This window comes from Spinacia oleracea, chromosome 5 (genome assembly GCF_020520425.1).
Source record: "Spinacia oleracea cultivar Varoflay chromosome 5, BTI_SOV_V1, whole genome shotgun sequence".
Classification (NCBI taxonomy): domain Eukaryota; kingdom Viridiplantae; phylum Streptophyta; class Magnoliopsida; order Caryophyllales; family Amaranthaceae; genus Spinacia; species Spinacia oleracea.
In genome coordinates this window covers 29,474,935-29,499,653 of record NC_079491.1, presented here as the reverse complement: position 1 = coordinate 29,499,653, position 24,719 = coordinate 29,474,935, and the positions used below count along the sequence as shown (strand labels likewise).

Below are 24,719 nucleotides of genomic sequence, written 5' to 3'. Positions count from 1 at the left end.
CATAAAATCTCTCTTTTGTTGGGAGAAACTAAAAGCTCTCCTCTTTCTCTCTCAAGAATGTGTTTCTAAAATGAGAAGTTATGAATCCAATAGGAGAAATATTATATATATAGAAAATGAAAAATTAAAGAAATAAAAAAAAAGGGGGAAGGAGAAGAAATACAAACCATGTTCATGATAAGAACGGTGCACTTGTTTTTTTTTTTTTTTGTGTTTTGTTGTTCAGTTCTTTTATGTTTATTAGATATAAATCTTAATGTTCTTTTATGTTTGTTCTTTTTTCAAAAAGTACAGTATTGAAGAGCAAAGGAAGCTTTTACTTGACAAAAAACAAATGATGTTAAATCTTCAAAAACAGCTGAAAGAACAAGAAGAGAGGCTGAATAAACAGAGCAATTCCTCAAAAGAACAAAAAGAGGATGAACCTCTAAGAACATTATAAATAAAAGAACATTATAAATACAGAAAAGAATATATCATGTAGAACACTTATTTTAACCATGTAAAACAACATTACCAATAAAAAAACGAACAACAATAGAGCATAAAAGAACATAATAAAGTAAAGAAAAAGAACATTATAAATAACAGAAAAGAACATATCATGTAGAACACTTATTTTAACCATGTGAAAAAAGAATAAGATAAAAGATAAAAGAACAACAAAAATGGTAAAAGAACAATTTGATCTGAAGTGTGTAATATCAAAAGAACAACAAGCTAAAGCAAAAAAGAACAACAAGCTAAAGCATAAAAGAACAACAAACTAAAGCATAAAAGAACAACAAGTTAAAGCAAAAAAGAACAACATGTTCAATAATTATTTTCTGCATTATTACAATCTCTTAATACATATATGAGAACCAATATATAAAAGAACAAAAGATAAGACTAAAAGAACATATAAAATCGAAAAAAGAACAGAAATCAAAATCATCAGAAATATATAATCAAGATACATTAATTATCAAAATCATCAAAATATAGAATCAAAATACATTAATCAAAGTTATTGAGAAATGCAGAAATCGAAATGATCAAAAAAATCAAAATATATTGAAATGATCAAAATAATGAACATCGAAATCAAAATCAAAATCTATCATAAATAAGGAATTCGTTTTTAAAAAATTGAAAAATTACCTTCACAAATTGGATTATTAGCAGAGGAATTCAAATTTGAAGAAGAAGAATCTAAAAAATTTGATATTGAAGTAGAAAAAACAACCAATATCTGAGAATTTTCCATTACTTTCTCTCTCCTCTTCACAGTTTCTCTCTCCTTTCCATAGTTTTTCTCTCTCCTCTTCACAAATTCTGATTCGAAAATTACAAAAAAAAAAAAAAAGGTATATATACCAGAAAAATAGAGTGAAAAACAAAAGAACGAAAAAAAAGGGACAGAGCAGTCATTGTTCTTTTTTTTAACAAAAGAACAATGTTTGTTCTTTTTTTTATCAAAAAAACAAAGTTTGTTCTTTTCTTCTCCGGATTCAACAAGATATCCACGTTGTATATTTATTGTCTGTCGTTTGGACACCAGTGCACCAAGAACACCGTGCACACCCCTGCATCATATTTGCGTAATATAAGGAGTAGAGATTTTTTGAAATATAGGTGATGATGTTAATAGGAAAATTTGGTTTTCAAGTGCTATTAAAATCCCAAAAGACAGTCAATAGAATCAAAATCGATCTCGTAATAATGTTTATTTAATATTTCTATAAGGTTGAATCGTGAAAAAATGCCCAATTTAATAAAACTGCACAGGCCCAAAGTAGGAAAATGCTACATGTATATCTAGTGTACAAGATTCTCTTGTACACCACCATTAATTTGTTGACACATCTCAAACCCACTAAAAAATGAAAATGAAGGACAATAAATATATCATTTCAACCAATAGAAAAGCATGATGTACAAGATGTCTTGTACACTAGGTGTACATGTAGTAGGATCTCCCAAAGTATCTTAGCGACGCTCGTAACTTTGTAAGAAGTGAGGCATAATCATATTTGTGAAACCGAGGGAATATCTAAGAGCATCAATGGTAATGTACTCTTAGCCCACTCTTAAAGAGAGAGAAATTTTAAGAGTTAGCTCTTAATAAAAAAGAGCTAACTCTTAGCTACCTCTTATTTAGAGGTTGATTAAGACATCCTCTAAATAAGAGGTAACTCTTAGAAATAAGAGTGGGGTGAGATGGATGATTGTGGGAATATTTTATTTGTTTTTGACATTTTTGTTAAAAAATAATAAAAATAAATGCAGGTAAAAGGTGTTTGAGAGGGAATAACTAAGAGATTGTTATTTCTTGGATTTTTTGAGAGATAACTCTTATTAGGAGAGGGTGATGAGGTGGATGAAGAGAGAGATTAAGAGTGGGTAAATAAGAGTGACCTTTATAATTGATGCTCTAATACTCCGTATGAAGTACAGTACGTCAGTACTCCATAAGCTTTAAGTTGTTTTCCCAATACATCCAACATCAACCCATCACACGAAGTACGGAGATTAGAACTTGGGGAGTATGTATTCGACAGGGTATTCACACTCCATGACGTACACTATCCTCTACCCAAGACCAATTTTAGTTTTTTCTCCCTTTATTCGGCATATTATGGAGTCAATTAATTTATTTGGTTATGGAATCGAATTACCAATCAGTCAAATTCTATATCATCCAAAATAATAGAGATAATTCAGCGTATATCATCCAAAATAATAGAGATAATTCAGCGTATATCATCCAACAAGGGGGTCCGTGTTTCAGGTCTCAAGTTTTACTTTCTCTTACAAACACATTGTAGAAGGAAGATTCAACAATATGTATAAGAAAACAGTATTGGATCTTTTTCCTTCAAAGACTTCCATATCATAATTAAAATATATACTGAATTATATAACCTTATAAAAGACTCCTGTCGTTTTAAGCCTTCGCACCTAGAAATAGGTTCCTTCTGGAGGTTGAACAAGTTTTCGGTTGTGGGGTGCAGCCATTTCTTTCCTCAGCTGACTCAGGATGTCCTCCATGGTGAACTCTCTCTGCCAATTCGCCAACATCCCAAACTTCTTTGGTTCAACCTGCCACCCAACATGTTGCTTGTCAAGACATAAACTATCACATCAAAGATCACACAGTTTAACACTCATTGAAATAATATCATTCTACTTCAGCATGAAATAAGCTCTCTATACGACAACATAATACCTGCTTATCTCATTGAGATTCACAAATAGATAACTTTCACCTATAAACTAATAATTCGAGTCCAAAACATTTTTACACATCAAAAATCAATTAGTGGACTTAAACAGCACCACCAATATAGACACAGGCAGATATTTAACTTATTCCTCTATAAGAAACATATGATAATCCCTCACTCTCCTAGCTGCAAGGAACATATGATATCCTCAATAGATTAACATGCTTCTTATGTTGGCATCCTCAACAGACTGAAAATAAATAGTATGAAGACTAAACAGCACATTTGCCCAAGTTAGTTAGGAAGAAGTCAAGAACATTACCATTCCAGTCTCAGGATTCACACAAGTCATGTTAACCCGTGTGTGGAAGCGGGCACTTGGAGGTTTCTCTGGATAATCCTTGTCACAGAAGAGCTTCAACTGATAGATACGGCCTTCATGTACGCTCTGCTACAGAACCAAAATGAATCTTCAACTTAATTTTACAAAAAACCTAACTACAACGTACAGCTTATGTGCCATTTGGAATTATTTATCACCATAGCAGATACCAACAGTTTGCATCTAGCAACAATATACTCCCATTACCCAGCCCTATATGAAAGAAGACTCAAGAAAGAGGGCAGAGAGTAGAAATTAGTGGACAGATGTAGTATATAATAGCGAAAGAAGTTACATGATTCTTGAATATTTAACATTTTGCAGCTATGTTACTCTGACATCCTGGTTGACTGGGAAAGTCGGGTGTCGACACGACATAACACTCTATAGGTGTCCAAGGAAGTGTCGACACCCGTGTCGGAAAACGGATCCGAAATCAAGTGTCGAGATTGGAGAAAGAAAAAGAGAAAAAAAAAAAGTTGAATTTTTGGTATCCAAGATGAAGATAAAGCATAGTTGATTAATAAATTAGTCTTACCGCATGTTACTCGGATCAGAAAGTTCTTAGTAAAATAAAAAACTTAAAAGTTATGTAACTTAGTGGCTTAGTGCCTTCCTCTTCTTTTTCTTTTTATATATTAAAATAACGGTCTTTTCATGAAATACCCCTGAGTTTTGGCGTAATTCACCAAATGGCAATCGACTTTCAATAATACATAAAATACCCCTAAAACAAAACTTAATACCCCAGATACCCTTACTTTTAACGACCGTTAGTGCTCCGTTAACCCATATTTCAAATTCACCAAATACCCCTATTTTATTTTTAAACTTATTTCACTAAATACCCTCATTCAAAAACTTAATTCACCAAATACTCATATGTTTAAAGTACCCATTTTGATGCTCATCGGCTAGTTTTGTGTTTGAAAAAGTAGCCGTTGGTTATTCTTTGCATATACATAACCATGTTTTGCATGGTGAAAAAGAAAATACAATCATTCAATGGCAAACATAATCATGAAGCAATAATCACATTCGTACTCTTTTTCTTCTTTCTTAATGTTGGCTGTATGTAGAAAATATCGATCATCAATCACAACCACTTCAACAAAAAAGTCTATTGCCATTACTTGTTGGACAGTAGACAAAAAACAAATAAATAGCAGAAAACTAAATGAAAAGCCAAATAAATAGCAAAAAACTGAATGAAAGGCAGCGACCCATCTGAATTTCATGCGATTAACCCAAATAAATAACACTCGGGTAGGGAACACAGTTGGGTATAAGGTGGTTCATGCTAGCACCGTGGCTAGCCTACTTGATCTCGAGGATCCACCCCAAATGAGAGGGTCATTTACTAACAACCAAATACGGACGGTGTATCATTACTTGAGGCGAATGGAATAGGATGCATAAATCAGTTTCCTATTAACAATTCCTAGTTTGTCATTACTTGAGCGCAGTTAGCATGAATCTTTAGCAACTGAGTACTTGAAGAAACTTAGGACTCCTACAAGATCTATAGGTTTGAATAGATTTTGTCAGCAAGATCGACTTAACCTTAATCTACAGGTTTGAATAGATTTTGTCAGCAAGATCGACTGAATCTTAATCTGTAGGTTTTCACTATCAAATCGGTTATCTAAGGTGTTGTACTGTTTGGGATACATGCTAACACTTCTCTTTATCCCAAGAGAGAACTCATGACAAAATCTTAAGAAATTAACACAATAATTGCTCAACCACATGAACTGCCATGCAAAACAAGGGTATTTATATGCAATAAATAACCAACGGCTACTTTTATAAACACAAAATCTAGCCGTTGAGAATCAAAATGGGTACTTTAAACATATGAGTATTTGGTGAATTAAGTTTCCGAATAGAGGTATAAAGTGAAATGAGTTTAAGAATAGGAGTATTTGGTGAATTTGAAATTTGGGCTAACGGAGCACTAACGGCACGTTAAAAGTAAGTGTATATGGGGTATGGAGTTTTGTTTTAGGGATATTTATATGTATTATTGAAAGTCGAGGGGCATTTGGTGAATTACGCCAAAAGTCAGGGGTATTTCATGAAAAAACCATTAAAATAATATGGGGTGAGATTCTTTTTGAACCTTTATAGGATAGTCGTGTCTAAAGAACTAGTTAAGACACCTATTTGACCGTGTCTCCGTGCCTGAGTGTAGCATCCTCCGACAGTAGTGTCGGACATGACACTTAAATCCATGTATGAACAACATAGTTCTGCAATAATTTCTCAGTGATGAAACGACTTAAGAGAACATCATGAACACCACGTTCTACTCAGAAATTAGACACACTCTTACAAAAAGAGCATATAGTGACAAGTAAAGCACAACTCACATTATGAGGGCCAATTATAGTACCCGTCCAAGAACGCATGTAGATGTCATCACCATCATCCATACCATAGCTGACGCTCCCATCTCCAATTCCTTTTTCACCACGTTCAAGTTCTTCCAGCAACCTGAAGTTTCTGGGAACTGTATGACCACATCAGTAAAAGTATGATTGAGTATACAACTATACATTCTACATGCCTACATAATGTAGTTCAAGTGCAGTTTTACATGAAATTCAACTAAAAGGAAATAAAAGTAGCCAATATACAGAAAAATGCAGACAAACCCTTTCTTGCAAGAGAGAACGAGAAGAGTCAATTGGAAATAATTAAGAAAAAAATGATGAGTATGCTGTTAGAGAATCCAGGGCATGAATTTCATCCAAAGGAATCTCACAAATGAATTAACCCTGTGTTTGGGTAGCTATTATGGAAGGAAACGAAGGGGAGGAGAAGAAAGAAAAAAGAAAGGGAAGGGAAGGGAAGGGAAGGGAGGGAGGGAGGGAAATGAGAGTTTGCATTTTCTTTCGAAATGTTTCCAACATTGGAATAATTTGAGTTAAAAATGGGAAGGCAAATGAGTACCTCCAATTCTCCCCCATTCACTCTCCCCCGAGTAACTTTTATTTTTAGCTCCCTTTCCCTCAGTAGTACTCTATCCATGATTCCAAATACACAGTACGATTCATTCCAAAAATGCTCATGGATTTTATACAAAGCATAAGACAAACTATCGCTGAAAGAGAAAATGTGGAGAATCAATCAAATTGTCAAGAAAATTGGATGGCTACGCATTCAAAAATGCCTTAGCATAAATTGCAACCAAAAGGATTACATGCCACTCACTAAAATTCTCGATTTTAAAGACTTTACTAACCAGGAACAAAATGCATTGAGCATCATTTCAGGGCCTTAGGCCTCCTCTGAAAAATGTAGAGGGTTCGAAACTTGCAATGCTCCTCACCAATCACCACCTTAGTTGGGCGATGACTAGATTCATCCCCTTTAACACTAAACTACTCCAAACAGCAATTTAGAACTCACATAGGGACCAAAAAAACTAACATTTCAAAAAGTATGACGATGTTCAGAATTAGTGTTCACATATCTAACCCTAATGCCTTACAGCATGTTTATTACTGAAATCAGCCTACCTTAGACCTTCCAACCCTGAAATCAGCATTTCCTTGACTGTACCATGCACGTTATATAACTTTTATAACCCTCCGATTCACATTTGAATTTCCTTGTTTTGCAAATAAGAGTTTTGTATATTGATGGGGTGGGAAATATAAGCCCTATCAATAATGATCCTTAAAATTGACAAAGACAACATCTTGAAACAGCCGAACAAGAAACAAGAAGTGAACAACCTACGATAATCTGAAATTGAAACAAAAGAAACAAACCCTAAGTTTAAAATCGGAATTCAATAAAACGCTAAAGTTTATGAGCTGCAGTAAGCTCAAATGTTGAATCTATAAGAACTAACATCAAAACACACTCAATTCAGGAAACAAGGATAGTAAACTTAAATTTAACGATAAATAAGAGAGCTAAGTATTCAATAACTTTAACGATAAGTGAACAAATAGCTAATGAATCAAAAGATAAACAAATTAATTAACATCCTACCCACGACGCTTGATCCACCGGAGCCGATCGTCATTTTCGGCGAACAAAATCGAAGTTTTAACTAATGAGAGAGAAAATCGGTAAATAGAGGTTCCGGTGTGGGTGATAAAGAGATACACCACAAGACAGAGTAAGATCTGCGTTCGTCACCGCCCCCACTCGCCCACTCCTATTATTCCCAAGATAAACCCCAATTTTCAATACTACTTGATCAAATGGATGATAAATCGTTACAAATAAATTATTTCCTCCAATTCTTATTACACCAAGACTTTTGATACTTTTCATAAATTTAAAATTTAAAATTCTTTAATTTCACACTATATACATAAATATCGTAATGTTATAAATCTTCTATCTATATATATTATACTAAAAAAGAGAAAATCAATGTGGTGATGACAAATCGCAATTTGGATTATACACCCGGGTGCACAGTGCTCATTGTGCACCCTATTGAACATTTATTGAAAAATCTAATGAACATTGAAAACGATATCAATGTACATGTATTAGTGAAATATTTAAACTATATGTTCTATTGATTTGAACTATATGTTCATTGGCTATATGTTCTTTGTGTATGAACAATATGTTCTTTGTATTTGAACTATATGTTCTTTGTAAAACAGGGTGCACAATACGGGTGTATAAACCATATATTGATGACAAATGTCACTCATTCATTGGTCTCTCTTATAGATATTAAAAAAATTATTAAAAAAAAGTAAAATACTTGATTCTATAATTATTTTTGTTAACTTTTACCTCAAAAAAAAAATTGATTCTCCTTTCCTCAAAATAAAAAAGATTTCATTCTATACATAGGGAATATCTTTTTAATTATATATCTTTACTACATGGTAACAAATATAACCAATATAAGATTATCTTTATATAAAAATTAGGCCCTATTCTGTTCGACTTATTTTGACTTATTTCAGACAAAATAAGTTCAGATAAGTTCATTAAGTTTAGATAAGTTAAGTTCAGCAAAAATAAAAAAAATTCAGACATTTTCACACACAAATAAGTCTATTTCAGACAAAATAAGTTTTTTTCCAGATAAAATAAGTTCAGATAATTTCAGTTAAGTTCAGATAAGCTCAGTTAAATACAGATAAGTTCAGATAATATAAGTTCAGTCAAAATAAGTCCAATAGAACGGAGCTTTAATCCATTATATGGAGTACGTAGTATGATTTTCATAAAAATTTAAGAGCGGTCTAATTATTTGTATTTAGTATTTACATAATTCGAATACAAATGAAATGGAAAATCAATCAAGGAATAAGATGTATGAAAAAAAATTACAATAGTACTCTATAATATTCTAACAATTAAATGCGGTAATATAACCGTCATTGATTGTACTATTTTATACGTAGTATATTTAGCAACTAAAATCGATAATTATCACCACCATTTTGTACTACGTTAAAAAAATAATTATGTAGCTTCATTAAACATGAGAAATTGTTGTGAAATCTAATCTATCTACTACTTTACTACGCAATTCCTACATTTTTTAGATGCAACTATTTAAGTTTACACTAGCTATAATATTCGCATATAACACTACATTTTCTGTTTTTTGTTTTTTTTTTTATGATTATTAATACTTTATGATGAACATAGTCATGTGCTCTGTAGAATTTTTTTGGATATGTCTAAATACTTACATAATACTACCTTTTTTCAAAATAATTTTTACTAATTGATAATTTCGATATTAATAGTTGAATTTATTTACTAACAACCATGAAAATAAAAGTGGTTTATCCCAAAAAAAAATGGAAGAAATGGTAAACAAAAAAAATGATGCGCGACTAATATGTAGTCCTCTCTGCTTAAAAAATCTCCTCCAAATAATTTATGCCAATAAATTGACTTATTTTAGTCGATTTTTAACAAACATATGTATACGGAGTACTATTCTAAAAGAGAGGCAAATTGATGTGGAGCTGAACAAATGCCGCTCTAATTTGCCTCTTTTATAATATTGGTAACTAACCAATGATAAAGTAATTAATATACTTTGTATATTTTTTACCCAAAATCTTCTAATTACTTATGGTAATAATTTATTATACTACGAATTACTTATTTACTCATGTCAATTTCTTAATTTAAATCTATATATGCTCCGTACTACACTAAAAAGAGAGGCAAATCGATGTAGAGATGACAAATGTCGTTATCTGATTTGCCTATCTTATAACATAAATAATTATTAATTGTAAGTACTATCAAGTTTCGTTTAGAAATTGTGTCATATACTAAGTACGGATATTTTCGAACGTTCCTTTGATATAGAAAATCTTAAAATAGTTTAGCTTGGACTATCAATTATATTATTATAATACTATCATACATTTTTAAGAATTTGTGCTACATAAAGAATACGGATATGCATAACAAAAGTTAACTATTGGTTAAATGTATTTAACAAGGTTGTCTCAAACATTTTATAGGCCATTTTTTAACTAATATAACAAAATGAGCCCCCTAGCCATATACTTTCTTTAGTAAGAACTCTATATTTAATCTTAAATATCAAAATTAACTTTTTCCACATTCTCATTGTCGTAATATAATTATATGAAGCACGGATAATAGTTTATTTGCTCATATTATTGAAGTCTTAAGAGCATGTTGATTGAAATTTTGACTAATAAATCGTAATTAACTATGTCCAAAGTCAAATGGTAGTGTTAGTCAAACAAACCAAACTTATAAGGTAGTTAAATTTTTAAAAAAAAGTTTGTATAAGGTAGCAATTCACAAAACCACTAAACTTAAAGGTAGTGTTTCACAAAATTTCCTAATTATAAAACGAGAAAACGGTAAAGTGGTAGCGATTCGAAAACAAAAACATATTTAAGGTAGTAAATTACAATAAAATTTTCATTAGATAGTTAATACAAAAGTATTGTATCTTTAAGGTAGCAAATATAAAATATTTCTAATAATAATCATCATTTGATCTGATTTGATCTGAACTCTTTTTTTTTTTAACTAATATGATAAGATCTGAAATAAGTAATAAGGTCATGAAATAACGTGAACTAAGGCCCCGTTTAGTTCACCTTATTTCTCCTTGTCCGATCTGATCTGATTCGATCTAATCTGATTTGAACTTATTTTTTCTGATCTAATCTGATCTGAACTTGTTTTTTTGATCTGGTCTGTTTTGATATGATTTTTCAAATTAAGTTTTAAATAACAAAAACTACAATTATTAAAATTGAATGATTTACACGTAAAGTAAATTTTTATACAAATTTATATTATTGTTATAATTACAAATTATTTATTTGACTTTAGTAATTATTTAACTATTTCATACATTAGATAGACATGGAAATGGTTTGGATGGATCGGTTCTAATTTGGACATGATCAGGACATATTAGTTTTTAAAATAATGGTTATAACTTGGACATTATTAGGACACTGCACACCGGTTCTGATCTGGATGTATGGATTCTGATCTGCACAAGATCTGTACAAATAGATTTGGATATGGACATGATTTGTACAAATCGGTTCTTATCTAGACATGAAGTATACTGATCGGTTTTGATCCGGACATGATTTGCACAGGATCTAATCTGAACATGATCTACACATACTGGTCATACCGGTTCTAAGCATACCAGTTATGATCTGGACATGATATGTACAGATCGGTTCTGATTTGGACATGAATTGTACTGATCGGTTCTGATTTGGACAAGAATTGTACATACCAGTTCTTATCTAGACATGATTTGCACATACCAGTTCTCATCAAGACATAATCGTTCTGATCTGGACATGAAGGTTCTGATCTGGACATGATCTGCACATATCAATCATACTTGTTCTGATCATACAAGTTATGATCTGGACATATCAGTTCTGATCTGGACATATCAATTTAGATTTGAATATATTAGTACATATCTGGACATATCGGTTCTGATTTGGACATTATCTGCACATATCGGTTCTGGTCTGGACATGATTTGTATACATTAGTTCTGGTCTGGACATGATCTGTACAGATAAAATCTGATCTGGATATATCGGTTTGATATGACCATGATATGTACCAATCGGTTTTGATATGCACATATCGGTTCTGATCTAGAGATGATATGTACAGATTGGTTATGATCTAAACATGATTTGATCTGGACATATCGATACTCTAGACATGATCTATATAGATCTGTTCTGATCTTGACATGATCTGTACAAATTAGCTATGATATGGACATATCAGTTATGATTTACACATGATCTATACAAATCGGTTCTGATCTGGACATGATATGATCTTACCGGTTTTGATCTAGACATATTCGTTAAATAATAATAATCATCATCTAAACTACACTTACTTTTTCTGATCTGATCTGATCTGATCTGATTGAATCTGAAATAAGTAATAAAGTCCTGAAGAAATAAGGTGAACTAAATAATGCATAAATAGGGCCTTAGGGGTTACATATCTATTTTTGGTAAATTTCACCCACTTAAAAATTATATAATACTTCTCATGGGACCACTATTATAATACCCCAATAATTCCTTGCTTTTACAAAACATTTTCCCACTTAAAACAAAGGAACTACCAAGATATCACCGCCACCGTGATAACGGGTAAACTATTTACCAGAATTACGCAGCGGAAATAACTAACTTTCAAAACGTATTAAATAGTTAATGATCATTAAAACAACTTGGAACCATCAAGGCCAAACCAAAGTAATAAATCATTTCAAAAATAGTAATAGTAGTAACGATAGTCATGACTATAATTAAAAGTAGAGTTTATAAAGTACGGAAGAGAAATAAACTCTCAGACACGATTCCCATGATAACTTCTCCTGCAAGTTATCTCTACAAACCTGTTTTATTAAAATCTACTCCCCAACAACGCAAATGCAATGATGGATCATCATAGGGTCATTAAGGCGAAGGCCATGACCAAAAGACATGAAGCACGAAGTCAGCAAAAGCTGAGTACGAACAAGCTTGAATAATATTCTATCCTAATATGCTTCACTCAACGAATTATTAATCCACATGCAAAAGCCATTTAATAAACAAGTAAACATGGAGACAAGACTTGATACTTGACACGACTCTTAACTCACATTTTAATAAAGAATTAGCTTCAAATGGGTAAAATAAAGTATCCTCAAAAGGAAAGAAAAGGGTGATGGGAGCCAACCATACACCAAATAATAATAAGTCAGACTCTTACCGATAGTCGGGCCATACCGACGCAATTCTAATGCATAACAGCATAAAAAGAAGAATGAAACAACGTCTTGTATCATTCAAGGAGTACAAGTTTTCCGGCAAGACTCCCCCATTGTTCATACTCGAGGTATATACGTTCTAAGAGTTTTGAAGCTCATTCGGTTTGCATTTTACGTTAATTAGTATGTTATGTTCAAGACTCAACCCAAAGACATAACTCACAAATAATTCAACAATTACACCAACACATAATTCAACAATGACACTTCATTTTAATCCTTTAGGACTTGTGATCAAACATAGGACTAAAGTGAAATTACTCTCATTGTTCCTTCTCAAAAACACTGTTTGAGATAACCCGACATTGCCTATTAACAAGCGGGGTGTGCCCTTAGCACGAATAGTCCTTAGTTCAATTCACATAGACTCTCTAAACGTATTCTACACTTGCGGTAGAATAAACAATGCACTGCGGCAATATTCAATATGCTCACTGTATGCTAGACATCCCGTACTATAGCATAATCATAATAACTTGCATGCGCAACACTCATACATGCATACCAACTTGAACAACATGCTTGACATAGTTCAACGATTATAAAAGTCCATAACATGATAGTTCAACAGAATCTATAAAGCATAATTCAATTCATAACATGCTCGTTCACATATATTCAATAACAATCCTCACATGCTTGTCTACACATCAAACATGAATTCTAAACACATAAGTTCACATGATTCGCATTCAATACACTTCATAAAGTCTAGTCTTGTACGTACCTGGAATACCTAAGTACGGGGGCCACTGTGCGAATCACGACTCACTAGAAATCAACTCCTATAAACACAAAGGAGAAACTTAATTATTAATCATGTTTACTAAATTTCCAGCAACTATTTAAGAAACTAAAACCCTTGGTTTAATTAGAAATTAATCGTTATTCGTCAATTTAATAGTCTCAAATAGTCAACTCAAGTCCTAGTATAAAAAACATTGACTTTTTGACCTTAAAATCATTGAAAATCAACATTTAAAGCTTTATAATGAATCTGAAAATTTAAGTTGATTCTCATAATTTAAATCGTCATTAAATTATGTGAATCAATCGCCTAAACAATTGGAATTAAAGTCCTATCAATAGGTCATCAATAAAACCATGTTTTGACCATAAAAATTGACACTTTAATTAATTACTAAATCTCAAAATAATAGTTTGTACAATTAAAATCAATCCCATCAATTCAAATACGAAAAACATTAAAACACGGTGTTCATAACCGTTCCCAGCAATTTAACTAATCCAAAACAATAATAATAATTTAATAATTTAAAAACGGAATTGAAATAGGGATAAAAGTATACGGAGTATACGGAATACAATACACACGCAACACACACGAGGGGTACGTGTGTGTGCGTTGCGGGTGTGTGCGGGCAACGAAGGCAACATCATCAACAACAAACAACAGCAACACTCGGCGTGAGGCGCGAGTGCTGTGCGACAAAGGGAGGGCGAGAGAGCGAGGGAACAAGGCACGAGTGTGCGAGTGTGTGTGAGGGGAAGCAGGCAGTAATGAAGGAGAGTAACGAGTGATGGGCGTTGAGTGCTCGGGGCTGGGAACGACGCAAGGGAAGGCGGAGAAAAGGGAGAGAAAAAGAGAAAACTGAAATACTGCAGCAGGATTTTAGAACTCTCATAACTTCTAATCTATAACTCGGATTCAATCGATTCTTAAAAGGAAAAGTTCAAGAACTTTTCGAGATCTACAACTTTGAAGAAGAAACCGTTTCCTGAAAAGGAACGGAATTAGGTGAAAAACGGCCAAATATAAGTTCGACGAAAGAAAGAGGAATTTAGAGTTAGAGTTTTACTTTTAGGTTTAATGAATAATAGTGTGGGATTTTGAGGGTGAACACCCATATTTATAGGCTTAGGAAACTCCAAGATGGGCTAGGCTTTAGGATTCCCTTTCGGGCTTCATTAAACATAGGATGTGCTTGCTTAATTTGTTTGGACTTGAACTTGGAAATGAATTGGGCTAGATTAATTAAAAATCGTTTTACTTTTGAAACCCAATTAAATTCCCAACATGAAATAATAAATTCTTTTTGTAATTAATTAAAATAATAAATATTCTAATTAATTAAAATACATTTAAATAATATTTAAATGCGATTTAAATTTTAAAAATCATAAAAATGATTTTATAAATATAATAAAATATATTTATAAATACAGAAAAATACGAGGTATTACAACTATTAAGTAAATTCTCTCTATACTTTGATCACGATATTTTTCTCACCATCCCTTTTTTCTATTTGGTTATTACTCCCTCCCCTATTTTCTTTATTATTTATATTATTTTTATATCTTATTTCTTAATACTTGTGCTGGTCAAAATGTCACTGCTAAAAACGTACGGAGGGAGTACTAGTTGAGTTTTTGTGAAGAAAGGTATATTATGTGAAAGAAGGTAAAATATGCAAATAATATTTTCCAAGCTACGGAGCACTCTCTCATTCCCTAAAAGATTACCCTGATTATATTCCTTTTTTAAATGTCTCTTTAAGTTTACCAGACCCCATATCTTAAATGGTAAATTTTTTCCATTTGTTTTCTCTCTATCTCTCTCCTAGCTTACGGACCCACTTTACGAACCTATGTGCATATTTTATAACTAATTCTTAAGGAAAGTGAATTTTGATTATGGAACAATCCCTTTAAGGACGGAAGGAGTAATAGAATATATTCCCTCCGTCTCATAATTATAGTCTTGTTTTTCTAATCGGTCCCAAAATTATAGTCTTGTTCTATTTTTTGACTTGAAATTCTCCACTTTCCAATGTACTATACTTCCTCTGTTTTTCAATACTTGCAATATTTGGATTATTTACACTATTCACATAATCTACTTTGATTATTGTTGGTGTTTTATTTATAACATAAAACATAGTCATGTGGGATCTTGTTAGATTCGTCTCAATGTGTATTTTCAAAATATCAATTTTTTATAATTTTTTCATAAAGTGAATTTAAGATATAAATGATCAAAGTTATGCATTGCCATGCGTGAAAATAACAAACGTTGCAAGTATTAAAAAACGGAGGAAGTATTATTTTAAACTGCATTGAAAACACAACAAACTTCCACGTGTACTACATTTCACTTCCTTATGTACTATATTCTTTTTTCCCATGTACTATATTCCCCTTTCCCACGTACTATATTCCCCTTTCTAATATATTATATTCCACTCTACTATATTTCACTTTCCTATATATTACATTTCATTTTTCTTAAAATCGTATTTTTAGCCAAACAAGACAATAAAAATGGGACGGAGGGAGGGAAGCTGCTACATATACCTCAAGGTATCAAATAGTAACATACATTGTGCTCCAATTGGTTGATCTCACATAAGTAATCCCACATGGGATTACAATTTAAATCTAAAATTACAACCCCACATGAAATTTAAAATTTTAGACCAATCACAGCCAAGGGTATCATACCCTGAGGGTATATGTAGTCTTTTTCCGTGGAGGGAGTAAGAACAACTCCAATGGTTACAAAAGGGACATGCTCAAAAAAAATGAACATGTGAGCAGGTAGCCCACCATTGGTACAACAATGATATAAGCCGCTGTTAAAACCTTGTAGCTATTTTGGGCTACGTAGCTCAAAAAAATATACGAAGTAGCTCTAATAAATAAATTATTTGAATTAAATATTATTGTAACCCACCAATGTGATAATTTGTAGTTTTAATCAATTATAGTTAGAAATTTGATGTGGCAAACTTAGCCATACCAATTTATAGCTCACCATTGGAGTTGCTCTAATTGATACGATTGTACGACACAAAAATTACTAGAGTCCGTATATTAAATTGGAGAAAATATTAAAGGATTTTGACTGGTCAATGAAATTGGTCCCCCTCAACTTGGGCCTCATTGTACAATTAAAGATGAGAAACACTATAATCACGAATTATTCCATTCTATGAAATCTCGAGTTCAAGATTTGGATCCATCCTTCTCTTCGATTTTCATACATATATATGAATTGATCTTAGCAACCACTGGGAAAATGCGTAGTATTCATTATTGTTCCATAAACAACCTACCTGAGAAAATGTTTCGAAACTTAAATGTTTGGTTGACTTTGATCGAATACAAGTTCATATTTTTTCTATTAGTAATTATGGTTAATGTTTTTAAAAATTTGTCCGTAGAAATAGTAAATACAAAGAACATTATGAAAATGGAGAAACTAATAATTACCACAAGTATGACTGTGTTTCACAAGTATATATAAAAATCGTTAATATGTATTAATGTCGCAAAAAGTTAATTAAAACAGAAATGTATGGTTGATAGGTTAGAGAGTTAGAGTAGATCATGTTACCTAAAGAGTTCCTTATTTATGGTTGTAAGTTTTGCATTGACGACATAGAATATTCGATAATCGTAATGAAAGTTTAGAATGATAAAGAGTATTTGTAGCAACGTAAATGTGAGATTAAATTTGATGTTCAAAGATTGAGTTGGTGTGACAAATTAAAAGACGGAATTAATTAATTAATGTACATGTAAATTAATATAAAGAGTTAAATTTGGGGGATAATATGAAATTGATGGTAGTTGAAATTAAGAAGCTAAAAGTACGTGAAGATCGAGCGATGGAAGAATTGAAGTAGCCTTAATAAGCGACAGCTGACAATGGTAAATGTTGAATGTGGCATGCAAAGTCCAACTTGGTGAATCATGAGTCATTATGGATCATAATATCATGGCATGTACTTTCATTTATTTAACTTAAACTTCTTTAAGTGTGTTTTAATTACGCACCAACTATTATACTATCTAAACTTTATTAAATAACGTATATGCCTTATATACCTTTATTGATTGATATGGTTTATTGATTGATCTATCTCACTAATTAATTAAGCTAAAGAATTTAAAGATGGAGCTTGAGCTAGGCAAATTTAAATAAAAGATGTCAAATAGTAATAATAAGTAGTTAGTGATGGATGATTATAAATGGGTACAGCTAGGGAGCTGCGGCTATTACTCTTCTCCTCATTAAAACAAACATGTGCCATCTTCATTCATTAACTACTTAATTGCATCATCCAACTTATAGAATATGTACATGTATGTTATAATATCATACTGAACTGAATTGAATTGAATTGAATTGAATTGAAGTGAACCGAATTTGTAAAGATACAGAAAAAAGGAAATTGAATAAGATAATTAATATTCTTGGTTGGAGTTTAAATTAATGAATGAAATTAAAATAAATATGCATTTATCGATCGGTAGAAAATTAATTCAAGAATTAATGAGGTGAGTACGAGTAGTAATAAAAAAAAAATGGAGTTGAGGTGGGTGCAAATTGCAGTTGTAAGAGAGAAGATGGCAATGAAGAAAGGGGTCACAAAGTAATGATGGTATTAATGTTATTGAATTTAAGATGAAAATGGCAGAGCTAGCTATTAACTTCGATCCATGTCTACTCGTTAATTCAATTCCAATTCATTGCTAATTAAATGGTTGAAAGGAACTATATTAATTCATTTTAATTTATCCTACCCAGCCTCTTACCAACCTTTCATTTTTATAGCTTCTATTTATCAATCTTTATGTACCAAACTACCTTTCTTTGTTTGTCTATTCTTTACCAAAGGACATTATATATTTATTTCAATAATTAATTAAGTACGGAGTACTACTCTTTCCAATCTAGTTTACCAACAATATAACTTTACCATTTCCTAATTAACGAGTTTTCTGGGTGCGTATTCATTAAACGTACATAAATCTTCTACTTGATTGTAAAGTTCACTCATATTAAGATATCATTTCCGATAATCAGACCAATCAAAATCGATCAGAAACATTTAGACCGGATTCAACTTTTAAATATTCAAACCATATGACCTAAATTGCGTATTCAGTATATCTTTTAATACACATAAATGCAATAAACTTAAAAAACACTTTTGGGGAATTGTCGGAATTTAGTAATATGAAAACAATACTTGATACTTATGGGAAATAATAAATCCAAGGAATAATTTCACTTCTTCCAAGGAAATCAACTTTAAAAAATGTGGATTTCCTTAGAAGAAGTAAATTTTTTTTTGGATTTATCACTTCCCGATATTTATATGAACTGCCGATGCACCCTCCTAAAGCCTAAGAGCAAGATCAAGGGGGTCTTGTCTTAAGATTTTCTTCATTTGCCATGTCAGCATTTCATTAATATTAAATAATTAAATAATTGTTAAGACTCCTTAAGATTCAATCAAATTTAGTTCTTCACCCATTAAATCATTTAAGACTTGTAAATTTATGTAAAATATCATTTTATTATTTAATTTAACTCACATACCAAGTCTTAAGTTGAGTCTTAATTTTTCAAGACTCACTTTAAGACTTTGATAAAACTTGTCTACTTGAATGCTACAATTTCTATATGTCTGATCTTAAGACTGATGAATCATATGCCATGTCAGTACAACTCATATCTTAAGATTTGAGGCTGATCATGCTCTAAGAGCAAGATCAAGGGGGTCTTGTCTTAAGATTTTTTTCACATGTCATGTCAGCATTTTACTATTATTAAATAATTAAATTATAATTAAGACTCTTTAAGATTCAATCAAATTTAGCTCTTCACCTTCAAACTTGTTTAAGACTTGTATATTTATGCACCATTTATTATTTTATTATTTTACTCAACTCACACAAGGAGTCTTAATTATAAGTGGAGTCTTAGTTTTTCAAGAATCAGTTTAAGACTTTGGCAAAACGCATCCACTTCAATGCTACGGAGTACAAGTTACTTTGTTCAATCTTAAGACTATGTGAGTCATATGCCATGTCAGCATAACTCAAGGCTTAAGATATAGGGTTGATCGTGCTCTAAAGAAAAATTAGGATCTTGATGGATTTGTCATTTATTACGAGTAAAGAAAATGGTTAAATATGTTGAATACTGTAGTTAAGACTCAATAAATCAGAAATGAAAAGAATCATGTTAGATTCAACATGTTTAATATCGTGTATTTATTGAATTATTTCTTACCTCAGGCTTAATTTGAAAATTTTATTAATTAGTGCAATGCACATAGTTTTGAGAAATTAAGTTGCATCAGACTGGGAGCAGCATTGATATTCTTCCACGGATATCAACCATAAATCATAATGAACAAATCCATGCCATCTATGTTATCAATGAAGACTTAGCCTTAGCCTAGTCAAAAAGACTAAAATTTGTGTATGGTAACTAACATATTCAAATACCCTCTCCTCAAATTTGTAATGTTTTTGTGCCTCACTCGTAATAAAAGAAAGTAAAAATCATCTACGTAGTATGTTTGGTACCTTAATTTCCTTTGAAATGGAGATGTTCTTGCATAGAAGAATCACCGTGCACCTAGGTTTTGGTCATGTTGTTATTTTTTGTTACAATAGGATACGGAGTATACGGAGTTTATTATGTGAATATTGTAATATCCTAAATATATACGGAATTACCTAGTTAGCCTTCCTAATGTAATATATATAACGTTGATAATTAATGAGAAGTACGAGATTGAGATTATTTTTCATGGTATCACGAGCCTAGGTTAAACCTAGAATAATTTTTTTTTTCCGCACAAACTTAGAGGAGTGCAGCCGTTTAATCGTAAACCATGGGAGACGATGAAGGATCACCACCGGCGAAGGAGCCTCCGCGGGTCGACCTCGACTATTATCTTGGCTCTGGCGATGGGCCATGCATCATAATAACGCCGGTGAAGCTTCGCGGTTCAGTTAATTACGATGAATGGGCAAAGGCTGTAAGGCGTTCAATGATTTCGAAGTTTAAATTTGGGTTTGTGGATGGTTCTGTTACCGAGCCTTCTACTGATTCAAACAAGATGAAGCATTGGTACGCTGTGAATTCTATGGTTGTGTCATGGATTACGAACAAAATTGACGAGACTCTACGGTCTTCCATTGAAGACTATGATATTGCGTTCGAATTATGGTGTCACTTGAGGAAGAGGTTTTGCGTGGTGACCGGGACGAGAGTTTGTCATATTAAAATGGCATTGAGTAGCTATAAACAGGCCACCACCGAGGCTGTTACGGAGTATTTCAGACGAATGTCGAAAATATGGAAGGAGTACGTACAGTACGCGAGGGTGCCGAGGTGTACATGTGCGGGGTGTACCTGCAATATCGCAAAGCAGGTTGGAGAAATACGGGAGGAAGATCGTCTGCATTATTTTTTAATAGGCCTTGATGATCATTATGAGGCCATTCGAGCCCAATTGTTGGCTCAAACACTGTTTCCTTCTGTTGATGAGGCTTACCAGACTGTGGTTAATACGTAGAATATGCGGGCTAAAGGCAGTAAGGGAATGGAGAATGTGATGGCGTTTAAAGTCGAAACCAAGTCTAGACCAAATTTTGTTGATGTGTCTGCCAAGTTCTGTACTCACTGTAATCGTGAGGACCATATCATGAAGAGGAAAGTTGTTATCAACTCATTGGGTTTCCTGATTGGTGGGATGAGAAACGGCGGGGTGGTCGTGGTCCAGGGAGGGGTGGCAGAACAGGTTCTCGTGGCGGCAAAGCTGGCCGTGGACATACCGGCACAGTTGTGGCAGCACGTGCCAATGCTGTAACAACACCTAATGCGAGCAGCAGTGTAGTAGCGCAGGATGGCAGCAAAGCAGGGACAACAGCTGCTGTAACAGATTTGCACGGTATTGCGGGGGTTTCGAAAGACCAAGTGCAGCAAATAATGGATATTTTGTCTAAGCCTAAGGCAAAATTGCAAGGTAATCTAGACTTACGCTGGATAGTTGACACAGGTGCTTCGAATCATGTGACGGGAAATCTTTCACTTTTGAGAAATATTACTACGTCTCAAGATTGTTCGGTTGTGTTACCGGATGGTGTGGCGGCAAACTCGAATCAATATGGTTCTGTGACATTGGAAGGGAGATTGGTTCTTCACGGTGTTTTATTTGTACCTAAATTAAACTGCAATTTAATTTCTGTAACTCAATTAAGTGACGAATCGAATTGTTCAGCTCAATTTACTAACAAAATTTGTGTGATTCAGGACCATATGACGAGGACGGTGATTGGCGTGGGTGATCGACAAGAAGGACTATATTTTTTCCGAGGAGTTCCGAGAGTGAAGGTGCTTGCGGTGCGTTGTGTGGTTGATTTGTGGCATCAACGTATGGGGCATCCGTCGGAGAAGATATTACAGTTACTCCCTCCTATGAGTAGTACTCGTAGAAAGAATAATAAAGTTTGCGATGTATGTCCGCGTGCAAAGCAATGTAGAGAGAGTTTTCCTGTTAGTGATAGTCATGCTAGTAGATTGTTTGAGTTAGTTCACATTGATCTATGGGGTCCTTACAAAACTCCGTCATCTTGTGGAGAGAAATATTTTTTAACAATTGTTGATGATTTTTCAAGAAGTGTGTGGATTTATTTGATTCGTAATAAAACTGAAGTTGAGTTGATGTTTTTTAATTTTGTTGCTTTGATAAAGTGCCAATTTAATCAAACAATCAAGGTGGTTAGGAGTGATAATGGTACGGAATTTAACTGTTTGCAAGGATATTTCTTTAAGCATGGCATGTTGTTTGAATCTTCGTGTGTTGGAACGCCTCAACAAAACGGGAGAGTTGAAAGAAAACATCAACATATTTTGAATGTGGGGAGAGCGTTACGCTTTCAAGGGAATTTGCCTAAAAGGTTTTGGGGGGAATGTGTTATGGCTGCATGTTATTTGATTAATCGAACGCCTACCCCTATTCTTGGAAATGAAACTCCGTATAAAATGGTGTTTGGGAAGGTGCCGTCGTTTGCAACTATCCGTGTGTTTGGGTGCTTGTGTTACACTTATAATCTACGGAGTAAGGGAGATAAATTTGCCTCACGTAGTCGGAAATGTGTCTTTGTAGGGTATCCGTTTGGAAAAAAATGGTGGAATATGTATGATGTTGAGACCCATGAATTTTTTGTCTCACGGGATGTGAGGTTTCGTGAGCATATTTTTCCATTTGTGGAGGTTCCGAATGGTAATGTGGAGGTTGATCATGCCTCTATGGAGGGCGCAAATGGGTTTGAGCAATGGGATGTGTTGAGAGATGATGGGAATGAGGGAGTTGGGACAACAGTGGCACGTCCTGCTGCTGCTAGCCATCTACCTGTGAGTGAAGCAGAAGCAGTGCTGCAGGGGGAGCCAAGTCTGCCAGTGAGTGAGGAGCGAGGCGAGGCGCAGCGCCTGCCTGTGAGTGAGGCGCGAGGCGAGGCGCAGAGCGAGGCGACTGAGGCGCGAAGTGAGGCGACTGAGGCGCAGCGTGAGGCGCAGGGGCGAGGCGAGCCTTGTGAGGCGCTGCATGCTGAGGGACTGCAGGCAGCAACGTGCAGGGACATCAGCTTGCAAAGTGCTGTTGTGGTAACGGGGTTGAGAAGCAGACCACGTTACATGAGGAGGGTACGAGTAGTACGGAGATGGATTTGAATAGTACGGAATTGGGTAGGGGCAATCGAGAGAAGTTCCCATCTTCGAGGTTGCGGGATTACATGACGCACACAATCCGGAAAAAATATAGTTCATCCGAGAATTCACCAATGTCATCGTCTTCAGGTACTCCTTATCCTATCACCTATTTTGTTAATTATGAACGTTTTTCGTCGAAACACAGAAATTTTATTGCAGCATTGCAGGAAGAAAAGGCACCAAAAACCTTTAAACAGGCAATGCAACATGAGGGGTGGCGCGATGCAATGGCGGCTGAAATCGCTGCTTTAGAGGATCAGGGTACTTGGACATTGGAAAGTTTGCCGGAAGGGAAGAAAGCACTCGGAAGTAAATGGGTGTACACTGAGAAGAGGGACGAAGATGGGAACCTGTTGCGTTTAAAGGCACGCCTAGTCTGTCTAGGCAATCATCAAGAGGAAGGCCTAGATTATAACGAAACTTTCGCCCCCGTAGCGAAAATGGCTACAGTTCGTACTTTCCTGGCGGTAGCAAGTGTTAAGAATTGGGAGGTGCATCAGATAGATGTTCACAATGCTTTTCTTCATGGAGATTTGGAGGAAGAAATTTATATGAAAATACCACCTGGATTTCAGAAACATAATTCGGACAAGGTATGCAGAATGAGAAAATCTTTGTATGGCTTGAAACAGGCACCTCGGTGTTGGTTCGAGAAATTGTCTACGGCCCTGAAGCACTATGGATTTCATCAGTCGTACTCGGACTACTCCTTGTTTACACTTTCTAAGGGTACGTTGTAGTTAAATGTGCTTATTTATGTAGATGACATGATTATTGCAAGCAATAGTACTTTTGCGCTAGAAAGTTTTAAAGCATATTTAAGTGAATGTTTTAAGATGAAGGATCTGGGCGCTCTGAAGTATTTTTTGGGGCTTGAGGTTGCTCGTAGTAGTCTGGGGTTCTATGTTTGTCAAAGAAAATATGCTTTGGATATAATTTCTGAAACTGGGTTGTTGGGTGCAAAGTCTGCGGAGTTTCTGATGGAGCAAAATAAAAAATTAGCATTGGCAGACGGTCCAGATTTTGCAGATGGTGAGAAGTATAGGCGCCTGATTGGGCGTTTGATCTATTTGGCAGTCACAAGACCCGATTTGGCTTATTCTGTTCATATTCTATCCCAATTTATGCAGTCACCGAAAGAGGAACATTGGGAAGCGGCGTTACGAGTGGTGAGGTACTTGAAAAAGTGCCCCGTGCAAGGCATTCTCACTAGTAGAAAAAACCCTTGTTGCAGCGGGCTTTTAGACCCCTGTTGCAGCGTACATC

At 33.9% G+C, this 24,719-nt stretch overlaps 2 protein-coding genes across 3 annotated transcripts; one reads left to right on the top strand and one right to left on the bottom strand.

Annotated features, from left to right (window-relative positions):
- Positions 1 to 2,710: 2,710 nt before the first annotated feature.
- On the bottom strand, positions 2,711 to 7,799 carry LOC110798807 (ubiquitin-conjugating enzyme E2 variant 1D). 2 transcript variants are annotated; one of them, XM_022004000.2, is made up of 4 exons: positions 7,597 to 7,799; positions 5,964 to 6,103; positions 3,532 to 3,657; positions 2,711 to 3,084 (listed from the first exon to the last, which is right to left on the bottom strand). In XM_022004000.2, exons 1-4 carry the CDS (start codon positions 7,628 to 7,630, stop codon positions 2,944 to 2,946), a joined length of 441 nt encoding a protein of 146 aa, XP_021859692.1. In that variant the 5' UTR covers positions 7,631 to 7,799; the 3' UTR covers positions 2,711 to 2,943. The 2 variants fall into 2 exon arrangements, with proteins under 2 accessions (XP_021859692.1, XP_021859691.1); XM_022003999.2 differs by having other exon boundaries at positions 3,532 to 3,660; positions 7,597 to 7,798.
- Positions 7,800 to 20,571: 12,772 nt separating this feature from the next.
- On the top strand, positions 20,572 to 21,258 carry LOC110798797 (uncharacterized). The gene has a single exon (XM_022003989.2). The coding sequence runs from the start codon at positions 20,572 to 20,574 to the stop codon at positions 21,256 to 21,258; it is 687 nt and encodes a 228-aa protein (XP_021859681.2).
- The last annotated feature ends 3,461 nt before the right edge of the window (positions 21,259 to 24,719 follow it).

Excerpts from the sequence above, each read along its gene's own strand:
- LOC110798797 (XM_022003989.2), top strand. The coding sequence starts at position 20,572 with ATGGGAGACGATGAAGGATCACCACCGGCGAAGGAGCCTCCGCGGGTC.
- LOC110798807 (XM_022003999.2), bottom strand. The coding sequence starts at position 7,630 with ATGACGATCGGCTCCGGTGGATCAAGCGTCGTGG. Across the intron at positions 6,104-7,596 it reads CGGTGGATCAAGCGTCGTGG|TTCCCAGAAACTTCAGGTTG; the intron begins GTAGGATGTTAA and ends GTGGTCATACAG. Across the intron at positions 3,661-5,963 it reads CTATAATTGGCCCTCATAAT|CAGAGCGTACATGAAGGCCG; the intron begins GTGAGTTGTGCT and ends TTGGTTCTGTAG.